Genomic DNA, 18,288 nt, shown 5'->3' on the forward strand with positions numbered 1-18,288 from the left:
GTTTGGCTCCAAGGTACAATGCCAAGAGAGGTGCCCGGGAAAATTACGTTCTAGTGCGCCTTCCCCACTCGCTTTTACTTTCCGTTCTCTTGTTTTCCTCGGCTGTGTGTCACGTGGTGTGTTTTTGTTTGCCTTCATTCCTGTTTCCTTGCAATAGGACATGGCGGCTTCCTTCACCATTTAGACAAAAAGAAACAATAAATAAATCTACTTCATTATTATTTCAGATGACAGATTGTGTCAGTACTAAAAACTACAAACACAGTATTGTGAATTATTTTTGTGGAATTGAAATGAAAGTCAACCGAGAGAAATGTGGTGGGAATCAAATGAGAGAAAGTCTTTTAGTACTCGCCAGTGTGTAAACATCTTAAAACCCTTTTTGCAGGAATACAAAGAATTTAAAACTAATAGCAAGGCCTAACGTTATTTTAACTAATTAAGGAACAATTTTTAACAAACTTTTGAACTTTTGAAATACAGAGCGTTACCAGCGTTATTTCTTAGCTAGAGAATCTATATTTTCTTGATAATATTAATGTAGAAAGTATTGTTTTTTTTAAATAACAAGAATTGGTAATATTATTTTAATATTTGTAATTCTATTCAAGATAAGTGTATTAAAATACCTAGTGCATGTTAATGTTAAGTTTATGTGTTCTTACGTTGTTTAAAAAAGATGATGGATAGTTACATACAGCAACACCATCCAGAGGGATACCATTTGAGAGAGTGGATAGTAGATAAGTACATAAATAACAGTTTACAGTACTACTGCTACACTCTTCAGAATATATACACTATACATAATTATTTACTCAATCTCCCTTCAACGGCGTCAAATAATTTGACATTTTGTTTGTTCTCTAAAGCATTACGAACGAGGCGCTATCTTTTAAGGATTTTCAAACTAAATGTTGTAGTCCAGTAGATACATTAATTCAAAATTAACCTGAAATATTATAAATAATAAGTAGGTATATTATGTATATTTGTTTTTGACTAAACGACATAAATCAGTCTGTAAATATTTCATACAAACAAATTTTCAACTTATTGCGCCTATTCAACATTTAAGATTTAACAGTAAAAATTTAATCACAATATTCTTTTATTTTAAATTGCGTCAAATATATGTAGGCTAACAATTTATTGTGTTTCACAGTATGACAAACGCTGCGCTATGTCTACATTTCAGTGTTACTTAGAATTTTTAAAATTGTATTGGGTATTTCTTTAGTTAGATTTATTTTTATGACTATAAATTATAACATAAAGCATTAAAGGAAAGTCGTATCATTACAAAGTTTAGTTTGGCTCACCGTACATCCCCCGATGTTCGCGAAAGTTAATATAGACGAATGAATCACGCGGGTCATTTACTTCCAATCTACTTCCGCTCCATTCAAGAAATTACTCCTGCCAAATGTTGTATATCGAGAGCTAAGATGTTCAAAAATATGGAAGAGTTCAAGTAACAGCTCGCCTTAAAAAATGTCTTCACCGTGTGGTGACTTATTTCGGGTTTACGAGGTGGGGCAATAAGGAAGAGAACTCACTCGGTTGGTCAAAACTTTTATCGCCTTAACACACAGCAGGAACTGTTTTGGAAAGTGTGGCAAGTACGTTGGTCGTGTAAGGGTAAGGAATGGGGAGGGGGGAGATAGGAAGTGATGAAAATTTCGAATTTAACAGGTTCCAGAAGAGAACTGCACATACGCCAACACGTCACAGACATGTAACAAACTCTTACAAAAATAATGCATATAACCGCACAGTAAATTAAGCTCTAAACATCATAGTAAACTGAAAGGGAGTGGTGGGGAGAAGAATTCAGAGATAAATCTTTTTCTTTCTCAAAGACTTATTACATGCTTAATGCAGTAGCCATCTGAATGAAGGTGTATGAGGTGCTCCGTCTGAAGTGTTCGTGAATGCACTTAAATCAGAAATTCCAAAAATCATGTTTTTAAAAAGTCATCTTACAAAATTATTCACAAAATACAAGTGGCCTGCAGCTCTTTGGTCTTGCTTGCGCAGTGACATGACTTCAGCTGGGACGTTAACACTATCATTTTATTGGACGCGATAGGCTACCATGTTTCTTTACGCGACTATTATATTATTGATATTCTGAAATAGTGTTTTTTTCCATATAAATATATTTCCAGAAAAGGCAATTGAAGCCAACGTAGCAGCAACTAGAAAACATTTTAATTAATCATTGGAACAGCATCGAAGAAGACCCTGATTCGAATACCGGTCGGGTAATAAATATTTCTGTTTTACCAGGTTTATTGAGATCATTCTAGGAAAATGCTAGGATTATTATTTGGCACGGGAAATTGCGTTGCTTTATAAGGTGGCGCAGTATTCAACGACAAAGAGACTTTAGGGTGGCTGGCCGGGCGCATGAGCTTGGAAAATGCGAGGTCGTATCATACGCCTCTTCACCCCTATGAGCCAAGCACCGAACTGGCGTGCAGTCTTCGCGTCAGTAAAGCGCCTCTATGGGACATATTTTGGTGGAATATTTAAGATAAAAAATGCTCCCTACACTTCCCTATATCTTTGTGTGTATAATTATACCTACCGAAAAACGTCTGTGCAAATACCTGTTTTTGCCTTTTTAACAGTAAAAAAAACTTTAAAGGCGAAATTATTGAACGGCACTTGTATAGGCAAGTGCAATTACTCTTAAGTGATTTCGTATTCTGACACAAAAAAAATCTAGAACGGTTTGTAAATGGTTCATTAACAACCGATGCTCTGCATGTAGATAATAGTCAAGGATGATAACATTTTTTTGCTTTGTTTGATAATAAAAATACTTACTTTTCGTAAATTTTTGAGGTTTTTAATTCTGAGAATCAAGTGGCATCCTTCTCAATTCTTTCTTTGTGTCCTCGTTAATCTTAACCTTCCAGTTTGCTTTCTTTCTTTTTTTGTAGTGCTCTTTCACGGGTTAAAGCTGAAAAATAGTCTATTCTTAATTTTTTTTCCCTTCAGTAATGACCGTGAAAGTATAGCAATAAATATATTTTCTAATGTAATAAGAATGCTCATACACATTTCAGAAATATTTTTAGGTACCATTTAATTTTAAATAATTGATCTTTGTTATTCATGTGAATAACTACAAGATAATCTTAATTAATTTATTATAATTATCTATAGGGGTTGATTCAACCTTGGTCAAACATTAGTTAATAAATATTAGTATCATCCCTTATTCTTCTCCTTCTTGTAAGGTTTTATATGTCTTTCGGTTGTACTAATTATTTGTGTGACCTACAAACAACTCAGATTGTTCATCTTCTTTCTTCTTATTGCCTAGCCAAGCGGCCACCTTAAGATAAAAAAAACCCAGCAGGTGTATGATGACAGAGCTAACCGGTGCTGTACGCGCGGCAGTCGAAGGCCGGGCAGGCGGATGTGAGGTCTGGAAGCCCAAGGCCACTCAGTCCCCAGGCGAGGCCACTCCTGCCTCTGAGAGCGCCGGGGTCCAGCCCCGAGCTTCGGGCTTCCAGCGGCACAAAAAAGCTGTGCCGGGGTGGACCAAGCAGCGAGTTACTATTTACTTGCACGGACCATTACATTACATCGAACCATGTCCCAAATAACTCAATTCTCGTACAGCAAATTCTTGTTACTATAGCTTATGTTGCCAGAAACATCCAATGTCTCCTGACTGATCAACAGTATATAAAGATTTCTAAAGTTGTAGTACCTCACAAAACCATTAAATTCATCGCGATGTCTGAAACAATTATATATTCATTGTATGTAGTCGTTGTGTGTTATTATAAGCGGTATAGAGTAAGTTTTTTTTCTGAGAGGAAAATTTGACCTACAAAATAGATTTTGTTTTATTGTAAAAGAGTTCATCTTATGAGCATACTTAGTGGGAAGAGACAAATTCTACATTTATAAAATGCCACTGAAAAATCGAGAGCTGTCACCTGTGGATAGCTACACAAATTGTTTGTGGTGTGAAACCAATAGTCCCCCATGATATAAAATTGTGAACACGCAACAATACATAGTTATAGTAAGTGTAGTCCTCATGACCTTGTTTTAGCTGGGTGTTTTGGAGGGATGTTACTTGTAAGTCAACACTGAAGGTCAGGAAAAAAAAACTTCAGTGAGACATCATTAAAAAATGCAGGCCACAGTCATAGATAGTTTGTTCTGTTGAGCACATTGTTGGTGAGCAAGTGTTCGAGGGGAGGACACTCGGCCGAGTAGGTACTCATTGCTGGTCGTGTGTGCTAGAGGGATGTCATTAGGAGTGATAACCACTGGAGAACAGTCTCGTATCTAGTGCGGTCCTGATGATCATGTTGTTGGTGAGCAAACGTTCGGGGGGAGGACACACAGGTACTCATTGCTGGTCGTGTGTGCTAGAGAGATGTCATTGGGAGTGACAACCACTGGAGAACAGTCTCGTATCTAGTGTTGTCCTGATGATCATGTTGTTGGTGAGCAAACGTTCGGGGGGAGGACACACAGGTACTCATTGCTGGTCGTGTGTGCTAGAGAGATGTCATTGGGAGTGACAACCACTGGAGAATAGTCTCGTATCTAGTGTTGTCCTGATGATCATGTTGTTGGTGAGCAAACGTTCGGGGGGAGGACACACAGGTACTCACTGCTGGTCGTGTGTGCTAGAGGGATATCACTTGGGAGTGACAACCACTGGAGAACAGTCTCGTATCTAGTGCTGTCCTGATGATCATGTTGGTGAGCAAACGTTCGGGGGGAGGACACACAGGTACTCATTGCTGGTCGTGTGTGCTAGAGGGATGTCATTGGGAGTGACAACCACTGGAGAACAGTCTCGTATCTAGTGCTGTCCTGATGATCATGTTGTTGGTGAGCAAACGTTCGGGGGGAGGACACACAGGTACTCATTGCTGGTCATGTGTGCTAGAGGGATGTCATTAGGAGTGACAACCACTGGAGAACAGTCTCGTATCTAGTGCTGTCCTGATGATCATGTTGTTGGTGAGCAAATGTTCGGGGGGAGGACACACAGGTACTCACTGCTGGTCGTGTGTGCTAGAGGGATGTTACTTGGGAGTGACAAACACTGGAGAACAGTCTCGTATCTAGTGCGGTCCTGATGATCATGTTGTTGGTGAGCAAACGTTCGGGGGGAGGACACACAGGTACTCATTGCTGGTCGTGTGTGCTAGAGGGATGTCATTGGGAGTGACAACCACTGGAGAACAGTCTCGTATCTAGTGCGGTCCTGATGATCATGTTGTTGGTGAGCAAACGTTCGGGGGGAGGACACACAGGTACTCATTTTTGGTCGTGTGTGCTAGAGGGATGTCATTGGGAGTGACAACCACTGGAGAACAGTCTCGTATCTAGTGCTGTCCTGATGATCATGTTGTTGGTGAGCAAACGTTCGGGGGGAGGACACACAGGTACTCACTGCTGGTCGTGTGTGCTAGAGGGATGTTACTTGGGAGTGACAAACACTGGAGAACAGTCTCGTATCTAGTGCTGTCCTGATGATCATGTTGTTGGTGAGCAAACGTTCGGGGGGAGGACACACAGGTACTCACTGCTGGTCGTGTGTGCTAGAGGGATGTTACTTGGGAGTGACAAACACTGGAGAACAGTCTCGTATCTAGTGCTGTCCTGATGATCATGTTGTTGGTGAGCAAACGTTCGGGGGGAGGACACACAGGTACTCACTGCTGGTCGTGTGTGCTAGAGGGATATCACTTGGGAGTGACAACCACTGGAGAACAGTCTCGTATCTAGTGCTGTCCTGATGATCATGTTGGTGAGCAAACGTTCGGGGGGAGGACACACAGGTACTCATTGCTGGTCGTGTGTGCTAGAGGGATGTCATTGGGAGTGACAACCACTGGAGAACAGTCTCGTATCTAGTGCTGTCCTGATGATCATGTTGTTGGTGAGCAAACGTTCGGGGGGAGGACACACAGGTACTCATTGCTGGTCGTGTGTGCTAGAGGGATGTCATTAGGAGTGACAACCACTGGAAAACAGTCTCGTATCTAGTGCTGTCCTGATGATCATGTTGTTGGTGAGCAAATGTTCGGGGGGAGGACACACAGGTACTCACTGCTGGTCGTGTGTGCTAGAGGGATGTTACTTGGGAGTGACAAACACTGGAGAACAGTCTCGTATCTAGTGCGGTCCTGATGATCATGTTGTTGGTGAGCAAACGTTCGGGGGGAGGGCACACAGGTACTCATTGCTGGTCGTGTGTGCTAGAGGGATGTCATTGGGAGTGACAACCACTGGAGAACAGTCTCGTATCTAGTGCTGTCCTGATGATCATGTTGTTGGTGAGCAAACGTTCGGGGGGAGGACACACAGGTACTCACTGCTGGTCGTGTGTGCTAGAGGGATGTTACTTGGGAGTGACAAACACTGGAGAACAGTCTCGTATCTAGTGCGGTCCTGATGATCATGTTGTTGGTGAGCAAACGTTCGGGGGGAGGACACACAGGTACTCACTGCTGGTCGTGTGTGCTAGAGGGATGTCATTGGGAGTGACAACCACTGGAGAACAGTCTCGTATCTAGTGCTGTCCTGATGATCATGTTGTTGGTGAGCAAACGTTCGGGGGGAGGACACACAGGTACTCATTGCTGGTCGTGTGTGCTAGAGGGATGTCACTTGGGAGTGACAAACACTGGAGAACAGTCTCGTATCTAGTGCGGTCCTGATGATCATGTTGTTGGTGAGCAAACGTTCGGGGGGAGGACACACAGGTACTCATTGCTGGTCGTGTGTGCTAGAGGGATGTCACTTGGGAGTGACAAACACTGGAGAACAGTCTCGTATCTAGTGCTGTCCTGATGATCATGTTGTTGGTGAGCAAACGTTCGGGGGGAGGACACACAGGTACTCATTGCTGGTCGTGTGTGCTAGAGGGATGTCACTTGGGAGTGACAAACACTGGAGAACAGTCTCGTATCTAGTGCGGTCCTGATGATCATGTTGTTGGTGAGCAAACGTTCGGGGGGAGGACACACAGGTACTCATTGCTGGTCGTGTGTGCTAGAGGGATGTCACTTGGGAGTGACAAACACTGGAGAACAGTCTCGTATCTACTGCTGTCCTGATGATCATGTTGTTGGTGAGCAAACGTTCGGGGGGAGGACACACAGGTACTCATTGCTGGTCGTGTGTGCTAGAGGGATGTCACTTGGGAGTGACAAACACTGGAGAACAGTCTCGTATCTAGTGCTGTCCTGATGATCATGTTGTTGGTGAGCAAACGTTCGGGGGGAGGACACACAGGTACTCATTGCTGGTCGTGTGTGCTAGAGGGATGTCACTTGGGAGTGACAAACACTGGAGAACAGTCTCGTATCTAGTGCGGTCCTGATGATCATGTTGTTGGTGAGAAAACGTTCGGGGGGAGGACACACAGGTACTCATTGCTGGTCGTGTGTGCTAGAGGTATGTCACTTGGGAGTGACAAACACTGGAGAACAGTCTCGTATCTAGTGCTGTCCTGATGATCATGTTGTTGGTGAGCAAACGTTCGGGGGGAGGACACACAGGTACTCATTGCTGGTCGTGTGTGCTAGAGGGATGTCACTTGGGAGTGACAAACAATGGAGAACAGTCTCGTATCTAGTGCGGTCCTGATGATCATGTTGTTGGTGAGCAAACGTTCGGGGGGAGGACACACAGGTACTCACTGCTGGTCGTGTGTGCTAGAGAGATGTCATTGGGAGTGACAACCACTGGAGAACAGTCTCGTATCTAGTGCTGTCCTGATGATCATGTTGGTGAGCAAGTGTTCGGGGGGAGGACACACAGGTACTCATTGCTGGTCGTGTGTGCTAGAGGGATGTCATTGGGAGTGACAACCACTGGAGAACAGTCTCGTATCTAGTGCTGTCCTGATGATCATGTTGTTGGTGAGCAAACGTTCGGGGGGAGGACACACAGGTACTCATTGCTGGTCGTGTGTGCTAGAGGGATGTCATTGGGAGTGACAAACACTGGAGAACAGTCTCGTATCTAGTGCGGTCCTGATGATCATGTTGTTGGTGAGCAAATGTTCGGGGGGAGGACACACAGGTACTCATTGCTGGTCGTGTGTGCTAGAGGGATGTCACTTGGGAGTGACAATTACTGGAGAACAGTCTCGTGTCTAGTGCTGTCCTGATGATCATGTTGTTGGTGAGCAAACGTTCGGGGGGAGGACACACAGGTACTCATTGCTGGTCGTGTGTGCTAGAGGGATGTCATTAGGAGTGACAACCACTGGAGAACAGTCTCGTATCTAGTGCTGTCCTGATGATCATGTTGTTGGTGAGCAAACGTTCGGGAGGAGGACACACAGGTACTCACTGCTGGTCGTGTGTGCTAGAGAGATGTCATTGGGAGTGACAACCACTGGAGAAGAGTCTCGTATCTAGTGCGGTCCTGATGATCATGTTGGTGAGCAAGTGTTCGGGGGGAGGACACACAGGTACTCATTGCTGGTCGTGTGTGCTAGACGGATGTCACTTGAGAGTGACAAACACTGGAGAACAGTCTCGTATCTAGTGCTGTCCTGATGATCATGTTGGTGAGCAAACATTCGGGGGGAGGACACACAGGTACTCACTGCTGGTCGTGTGTGCTAGAGGGATGTCACTTGGGAGTGACAAACACTGGAGAACAGTCTCGTATCTAGTGCTGTCCTGATGATCATGTTGGTGAGCAAACGTTCGGGGGGAGGACACACAGGTACTCATTGCTGGTCGTGTGTGCTAGAGGGATGTCACTTGGGAGTGACAACCACTGGAGAACAGTCTCGTATCTAGTGCCGTCCTGATGATCATGTTGGTGAGCAAACGTTCGAGGGGAGGACACACAGGTAATCACTGCTGGTCGTGTGTGCTAGAGGGATGTCACTTGGGAGTGACAACCACTGGAGAACAGTCTCGTATCTAGTGCTGTCCTGATGATCATGTTGTTGGTGAGCAAACGTTCGGGGGGAGGACACACAGGTACTCACTGCTGGTCGTGTGTGCTAGAGGGATGTCATTGGGAGTGACAACCACTGGAGAACAGTCTCGTATCTAGTGCTGTTCTGATGATCATGTTGGTCAGCAAGCGTTCGGGGGGAGGACACACAGGTACTCACTGCTGGTCGTGTGTGCTAGAGGGATGTCACTTGGGAGTGACAACCACTGGAGAACAGTCTCTTATCTAGTGCTGTCCTGATGATCATGTTGTTGGTGAGCAAACGTTCGGGGGGAGGACACAAAGGTACTCATTGCTGGTCGTGTGTGCTAGAGGGATGTCATTGGGAGTGACAACCACTGGAGAACAGTCTCGTATCTAGTGCTGTCCTGATGATCATGTTGTTGGTGAGCAAACGTTCGGGGGGAGGACACACAGGTACTCACTGCTGGTCGTGTGTGCTAGAGAGATGTCATTGGGAGTGACAACCACTGGAGAACAGTCTCGTATCTAGTGCAGTCCTGATGATCATGTTGGTGAGCAAGTGTTCGGGGGGAGGACACACAGGTACTCATTGCTGGTCGTGTGTGCTAGAGGGATGTCACTTGGGAGTGATAAACACTGGAGAACAGTCTCGTATCTAGTGCTGTCCTGATGATCATGTTGGTGAGCAAACGTACGGGGGGAGGACACACAGGTACTCACTGCTGGTCGTGTGTGCTAGAGGGATGTCACTTGGGAGTGACAACCACTGGAGAACAGTCTCGTATCTAGTGCTGTCCTAATGATCATGTTGGTGAGCAAACGTTCGGGTGGAGGACACAAAGGTACTCATTGCTGGTCGTGTGTGCTAGAGGGATGTCATTGGGAGTGACAACCACTGGAGAACAGTCTCGTATCTAGTGCTGTCCTGATGATCATGTTGTTGGTGAGCAAACGTTCGGGGGGAGGACACACAGGTACTCACTGCTGGTCGTGTGTGCTAGAGGGATGTCACTTGGGAGTGACAACCACTGGAGAACAGTCTTGTATCTAGTGCTGTCCTAATGATCATGTTGGTGAGCAAACGTTCGGGTGGAGGACACAAAGGTACTCATTGCTGGTCGTGTGTGCTAGAGGGATGTCATTGGGAGTGACAACCACTGGAGAACAGTCTCGTATCTAGTGCTGTCCTGATGATCATGTTGTTGGTGAGCAAACGTTCGGGGGGAGGACACACAGGTACTCATTGCTGGTCGTGTGTGCTAGAGGGATGTCATTGGGAGTGACAACCACTGGAGAACAGTCTCGTATCTAGTGCTGTCCTGATGATCATGTTGTTGGTGAGCAAACGTTCGGGGGGAGGACACACAGGTACTCACTGCTGGTCGTGTGTGCTAGAGAGATGTCATTGGGAGTGACAACCACTGGAGAACAGTCTCGTATCTAGTGCAGTCCTGATGATCATGTTGGTGAGCAAGTGTTCGGGGGGAGGACACACAGGTACTCATTGCTGGTCGTGTGTGCTAGAGGGATGTCACTTGGGAGTGACAAACACTGGAGAACAGTCTCGTATCTAGTGCTGTCCTGATGATCATGTTGGTGAGCAAACGTACGGGGGGAGGACACACAGGTACTCACTGCTGGTCGTGTGTGCTAGAGGGATGTCACTTGGGAGTGACAACCACTGGAGAACAGTCTCGTATCTAGTGCTGTCCTGATGATCATGTTGGTGAGCAAACGTTCGGGGGGAGGACACACAGGTACTCATTGCTGGTCGTGTGTGCTAGAGGGATGTCATTGGGAGTGACAACCACTGGAGAACAGTCTCGTATCTAGTGCTGTCCTGATGATCATGTTGTTGGTGAGCAAACGTTCGGGGGGAGGACACACAGGTACTAATTGCTGGTCGTGTGTGCTAGAGGGATGACATTGGGAGTGACAACCACTGGAGAACAGTCTCGTATCTAGTGCGGTCCTGATGATCATGTTGGTGAGCAAGTGTTCGGGGGGAGCACACACAGGTACTCATTGCTGGTCGTGTGTGCTAGAGGGATGTCACTTGGGAGTGACAAACACTGGAGAACAGTCTCGTATCTAGTGCTGTCCTGATGATCATGTTGGTGAGCAAACGTTCGGGGGGAGGACACACAGGTACTCACTGCTGGTCGTGTGTGCTAGAGGTATGTCATTGGGAGTGACAACCACTGGAGAACAGTCTCGTATCTAGTGCTGTCCTGATGATCATGTTGTTGGTGAGCAAACGTTCGGGGGGAGGACACACAGGTACTCATTGCTGGTCGTGTGTGCTAGAGGGATGTCATTGGGAGTGACAACCACTGGAGAACAGTCTCGTATCTAGTGCTGTCCTGATGATCATGTTGTTGGTGAGCAAACGTTCGGGGGAGGACACACAGGTACTCACTGCTGGTCGTGTGTGCTAGAGAGATGTCATTGGGAGTGACAACCACTGGAGAACAGTCTCGTATCTAGTGCGGTCCTGATGATCATGTTGGTGAGCAAGTGTTCGGGGGGAGGACACACAGGTACTCATTGCTGGTCGTGTGTGCTAGAGGGATGTCACTTGGGAGTGACAAACACTGGAGAACAGTCTCGTATCTAGTGCTGTCCTGATGATCATGTTGGTGAGCAAACGTTCGGGGGGAGGTCACACAGGTACTCATTGCTGGTCGTGTGTGCTAGAGGGATGTCACTTGGGAGTGACAACCACTGGAGAACAGTCTTGTATCTAGTGCTGTCCTGATGATCATGTTGGTGAGCAAACGTTCGGGGGGAGGACACACAGGTACTCACTGCTGGTCGTGTGTGCTAGAGGGATGTCACTTGGGAGTGACAAAAACTGGAGAACAGTCTCGTTTCTAGTGCGGTCCCGGTGTTCACGTCGCTAGAGTGACCGGCACTTACGTGTTGCAGATACCCTCCGAGATGCAGCACATCCTGCTCGTCCTGCTGGCAGCGACGCCCCTGGCTCTCTGCAGGCCGCAGTTCTTCCAGCCGCTGCTGTTCCACGCCGCACCACCCAAGCCGGCCGTGATGCCCCACCGCGCCGTCGTGCTCAACGCTGAGGCCGAGTCGCGCCTGCCCGCGCACATGCAGAACCACTTCTACAAGGACCCGCGCATCAGCGCTGCCCTCGCCAAGGAGAGCTGGTTCACGGCCGACGAGCAGCAGGTCATCGACCGCGAGGCGGACAAGATCCCGCGCTCCAAGATCTTCTCCATCATCAGGAACGCCGGCCTGGACAAGCTGTGATGCCGCGTCTTCGCCGGAGACTCCAGTGACCTCGAGCCGACACATTCCGACTGCCCGGCGTGGTTCGAACTCTAGACATCCCTTTCCACTGTGCGTGGTGGCAAATTATGTCTCACATCATTTTACATTAAAATGAAGAAGAGTGAGGTGTGGAGGTGCCAAACTCCGATGCTAAATTGTGGAATACCGAATACCAGATTTTGAGTTATGCTTCATTACAATATTCTCCATTCAAAGACTACATGAAACATGCATGCAATGTCTAAATATGTGATAACTAATCATACAAAACAGAAGAATAACTGGTTTAAGTGTCCTATTTTCATTCTGTTGAAATATATGTATATCAAACAAGTCAGGAAAGTACACTAAATCTTGGTATTCGATTTGCACATTTTGAGCTCATCTAAGTTACCATTTTGTTTATTCAGTGAGACAAGTGTGTTTACGAATTTTCTTCTGACATTATGTAAACTCGCAGACAGGGTAAAGTAGATCTAAAATGGGGAAGTCTACTTCTGTAAATTGCAAAAATAAATGTGAATGTGCTCTGAATGTAGATAATAGTCAAGGATGGTAACGATATTTTGGCTTTGTGTTATAATAAAAATATTTATTTGTCGTCAATTTTTGAGGTTATTGGTTCTGAGAATCATGTGGCATGTGGCATCCATCTGAATTCGTTCTTTGTGTCCTCGTTAACCTTCTTGTCCTTACAGTTTGTCTTCATTTTTTTTTGTAGTGCTCTTTCACATGTTAAAGCTTAAAAACATTTCTTCTTCATTTTTTCACAGTAATGGCTGCGAGGCTACAGCAATAAATTAATTTCGGTTAGGATATTTACATATGTAATAAGAAAGTTCATACGCAGTTCAGAAAATTTTTAGGGATCATTGAATTTTATATAATTTATCCTTGTTATTCATGTGAATAACCACAAGCTAAATGTTGTGATTTCAATATCAAGATAATCTTACTTAATTTATTATAAGTTTATATAGTGGTTGTCGATTCGACCTTGGTAAAAAATTAGTAAATATTACCTTTATTCTTATCCTTGTAACGTTTTATGTGCCTACGGGTAGTGGAAATTACTTATGTAGGCTACAAACAACTAAAATTTGTCTTCTTCCATACAATCATGTTTCTCTGGAATATATTGGTAAGACACTTTATAAATAATTTTTTTCTTAATTTACATAATTTTCATAGCTGAATTTTGTTATTTACCTTGCGATTGAACTATCCACTTCTCTATATCCTTAGTGATATTTCCTTGTTCAGTTTTTACACAACACTTTTACCTTTCAGTATTAAGTCCATCTAATTGGAAGCCTTTCAGTCCTTTCTTCAGGCAAACCACAAATTTCCATTATCTAGAACATACTTGAATCTTATTGAAATTAAACATTCAAATAAACCTAATTAAATAAATAAACGTATGTGTGATATTCTTAAAAGAAGGAAAAAAATTATTCAAAATAAGTGGGATTTAACCTGCCATATTTTAAAATTAAAACAGCAAAAAAAAATTTCACAATTAAGTAAGAAGTGCACCTAATATAAGTTTAGATCAAAGTTATTGGGAAAACACCCCAAACATGAATTGAAATTAATTCATAGTTAGAAATTATTGGAGTTCATTCATCTACAGCATTGCTGTGAGGGTTTGAATTAATGGAATTTAATTTGTGGCCTTCTATTTTTTTTGGTGAAAGTGTAATTAGTTTTTAAATACTTAATAAGAATGATATATTATCGATTTGAATATTTTTGCCTTCAATTATCTTCGCAATAACAATAATTAATGCATAAGAAAAACCAGTAAAATAAATTTTGTCTCAAATTATTTTGTAAATCACAGTACCTGATCTCGTTTTAATGTAGTGCAGTACATTCATGTATACGTTTTATAAGACAATATACAATAAATTTATGTTGCATATACTTTATTTTAACTACAGTATTTATATTTTTCTCTTTTTACAGTACCTATTTAATATCTTTACGACAAATATGCGCTTTATTTTTTTTTTTCATTTTTTATAAAGCTGATTGTTTGTAAAATAATTACATAATTTTAAAGTTTAATAATTATTATCAAAAGTTATGTAAAAAAAATTTAGGTGTAACTTTGATATATATTTTGACTCTTACAAATTTTTCTCTTGGAAAACTAACACAGCTTTATTTTCTGAAATATGTCATAATAATATCAACCATTTACAACACAGTTACTAGTGCTATTGAGGGTTATATATTTCTAAATACGTTTCACATTTAACACTTAGAAATTTTACTTACGTTTGAGTAATGAACAAGCTGAATTGTAGAGTTTATGAATTAAGCATGGCAGTATGGCCTTATATATTTTTCATGTTTCGTGATTTCATGTTTGTAAAGTTTTTGGTATATTTTATTCATTGACAATGCAGAGAACGTTGAATAATTCGTTTACACACTTCACTACGCCTACACTTCGTCGCCTGAGAATTGGAGTGTTCTATGTCCATTGAAGTCGGAACTGAGATATAAGCATTTGAAAGTTCAAACAACTATGAATATCATGCCATAGAACAAAATAATATTGGTCTTAAATTAAGAACAAACATTTTTATGTGCGTAGACGTGTGTGGATATAGTACAAATGAATACTAATATTAATTTAGTGTCCATAGCATAAAAAACCTAAAAAGTGGACATAGAACACTCCAATACTCAGGCGGCGACTTGTAAATACTTTACAAAATTATTCAACTCGGATAAAATTCAGTGTATTATACCACTAAAATCTCCATTTTTCATAAAAATCCATGGTTTTTGATTGTAATCACATAGAAGTTTACAATATTTTATCAATACAAACTCGTATTTGTATTGTATTGGCATATACTCACTACACTAAGATTAACACATAGGGTAATAGTTATGTATAGGATAATCGTTGTACTCACAACACATGTGTGCTAAAACGTGCATTTATAATGCACTATATGCTCGTGGTAATTGTGCATATTTCTTTTGAAAGCGCATATAATGACTGAGAAAAATTTGTTAGTTTTCTGTAAAATTGTATATAAATTTTTTGCATAAATGTTTGGGAAACTAATTGTACGTTGTTTGATTTCGAAACTTTCAGCACTTACCTTACCAATATAAAGATGTGATGTACTAACCATTTTGGATTCACTCGATTATTCGGTCATAATCTACTCTTATAATTAATATTTTCAATTTTACTACATTAAAGTAGAGAAATTAATATTGTAAAAAGCCTAATTTGTTAATCCTATAATAAGATTATCAACAGACAATCTGTAGCACTCTCAAAAAACTAAAAGTAAGTGTACTGTGCTTTTATATTTTAAGTCTCTATTGTAAAATAGTTATCAAGAAAAATGAATACGTTCAAAATATCAATTATCTCTCTATGAATTTAGGTCACTACGTCATTAATAGAAATATATAACTCCAAACAGAAATAATTTGATCCATACTTCTCATAATTCAAGTGCAACTTATACTAATAGCATTTAAGGTCCTGTAAAACTATCAAAAAATTGTTTCTAACTATGGTTGACAAAAAATTTCAAAAATTATTTTTGCTGAATTGTGGCTTATAAATTCCTACGTCATATAAAGTGGGATTATTTCTTTATTTGTTTTTAACCGACTTCAAAAAAAAGAGGAGGTTATCAATTCGACTGTATGTTTTTTTTTTTTTATGTTTGTTACATCAGTACGTTCGACTGGGTGAACCGATTTTGATAATTCTTTTTTCATTTGAAAGATGGTGCTTCCCGTGTGGTCCCATTTAAATTTGGTCCAGTTCTGACAATGGCATCCATGAGAAAACCATATAAGTCTTAAATTTTCATTAAATGTGTGCGCGACAAAAGGACGAATAACTCAATATCACGCCAACCGATTTCGATAAATTTTTTTTAATTGGAAAAGACGTACTTCAAGGGTATTTTAATGAGAGTTTGGTTAGGTTCTGATCATGGGATCCATGACAAAGTAACGGAACTCTTCAATTCTTAGGAGCCTGCCATGGCGCTAATTAGCAATAGCAACATTTTTGCGTTCTTCACATGTCTCTTTTGAGATTGTCCTCGATGTAGATTTCCTTTGTTTGGATAGGCGTTTCTCCCTGACTTCGTTTGTTTTCTTTAAACGGCGCTTTCTCATTTGATCAGCACGTTTAGTAGGTCTACCCATATTCAGACAAATTAGTTCGTGTACTTCAGAGTCCCTAAAAATGAAAAAAATAAACAAACATTTTAACAAAAAAAAACCGACTTCAAAATAAACAATTCCAACACAAAATAATATGCACTAAAAAGTAAAAAAAATAATTGTGTATTCTTCTACAACTTAATAATCAAATTACTTTTTCTACTCATCAATATTTTGTTCCTATAATATCGAATTTAAATTGTAATTTGATTATTAAGTTGTAGAAGAATACACAATTATTTTTTTACTTTTTAGTGCATATTATTTTGTGTTGGAATTGTTTATTTTGAAGTCGGTTTTTTTTTGTTAAAAAATTTGTTTATTTAAAACCTGTCACACCATCCAATATTATTTATATAATTAGTTAACTCAAAATGTTTTTAATTTTTAACTTTATTTTAATCTAAAATAAGAAATCTTAGTTAAACAATGATTAGTAAAACTTGTTTTAATTTTGCGCATTATTAAAACAAATTAAAATAAATTTTTTTTAAATTAAAATACACTTGTTTGATACAGTGACTCTTCTCCAATCTTTCAAAATTATTGTAAAATATTCAAGCATTTTAACCCCATTTAAAACAATTATAATAAGGAATAATTTATTTTACAATTGAAATACTCTACATGAATTATATTGGTGTGAATCATTCGTGGTGGTGTAGCAGGATGACAGCCCTAAATGCGGGCTGCTCAACTTAGAGACTTAGCTAACCGCAGGAGGCGGTAAAACCGTGCCTTGGTCAATCCAAAGGACAGACAGCCCAACCAAATTTTTAATAATATTTTACGCATGCATCTTTTTGTAACATTCAGATTTTTCCCCAATGTCCAATATTTACCAGCATGTTAAGTTGTATGAAATAGGATAGGACTAGAGTCGGAGGATTGAGGATAAGTGTTAATTATCGGCCACCATCTTGGATTACTGGTGTCAAAGTTTCCCATATTTCCTCAAAAAGGACTAGAAAAACCTCAAAAAGTCACAACATTGTCCTATTTTGAAAGAAAAATTCCCATACTAAGGGAAAATTTCTCATTTTACCCTCGAAAAATCCAGATTGTCCAATTTCCTCAGAGAGGGACCATATTCTTCAGAAGGCCCCATCTAAGTTCATGCATTGACATTTACACTGACCACCATATTAGTTTTCTTAAAAGTTTGGAAAAATTTTAATAAATGTTTTTTACTATATTTAATATTTTAATAAAAAAGCACCTACGTCATAGAGTTCATAGTTCTCGGTTGGAAACCGTTGCGGTTGTAATAAAATATTTTTTAAATAATCTGAAAAGAAATAAAAAAATATTCATTAACATATTGATTCATTTAATAGATTACCGTCCGTGGTTTGATCCTTGGTCGGTGCAAAAAGACAAAAATTTAATTAAATATCGTTTCACTTTTGTATTGACATTACAGTAAATATTCCAGGCACAAGGGGAAAAAAACACCTGGAAAAAAACATATTTACTGAAATAATAATTGTAATGAATTAATCAAGCATTATTGAGCTCTTACTTCACGTGTCTATCGAAAGAAGTTTTACATGGTCTACGTCTGTTAAAAAACTGTGAAAAATGAAACGAAGCACCGGGAGTGATGGGCACATTTGTATTCGTAAATACGATGACGAATATAAATTCGCAAAAATTTATTTCATTTATTTTTATTATGACTATATTCGTATTTGTAGGTGTGAATATGAATACAGTTGTTTTCGTATGAATATTCGTATTCGCATATTGGAGAACGCGAATACACGAACAAATTCATTTTCGAATATTCGTTCGCCTATCAGGGAATAAGCGAATTTACCACCTTCATTAATATTTACACAG

At 40.9% G+C, this 18,288-nt stretch overlaps 1 protein-coding gene across 1 annotated transcript in view; it reads left to right on the forward strand.

Annotated features, from left to right (window-relative positions):
* Positions 1-15,316, forward strand: part of LOC134533352 (uncharacterized) — a 78,653-nt gene extending 63,337 nt beyond the window's left edge. The window contains exon 3 of the mRNA XM_063370873.1: positions 11,869-15,316. Within this exon, the coding sequence (XP_063226943.1) occupies positions 11,869-12,207 (339 nt within the window). The 3' untranslated portion in view covers positions 12,208-15,316. The remainder of the gene's footprint in view (positions 1-11,868) is intronic.
* Positions 15,317-18,288: the final 2,972 nt, after the last annotated feature.

Source organism: Bacillus rossius, chromosome 6 (genome assembly GCF_032445375.1).
Source record: "Bacillus rossius redtenbacheri isolate Brsri chromosome 6, Brsri_v3, whole genome shotgun sequence".
Lineage (NCBI taxonomy): Eukaryota > Metazoa > Arthropoda > Insecta > Phasmatodea > Bacillidae > Bacillus > Bacillus rossius.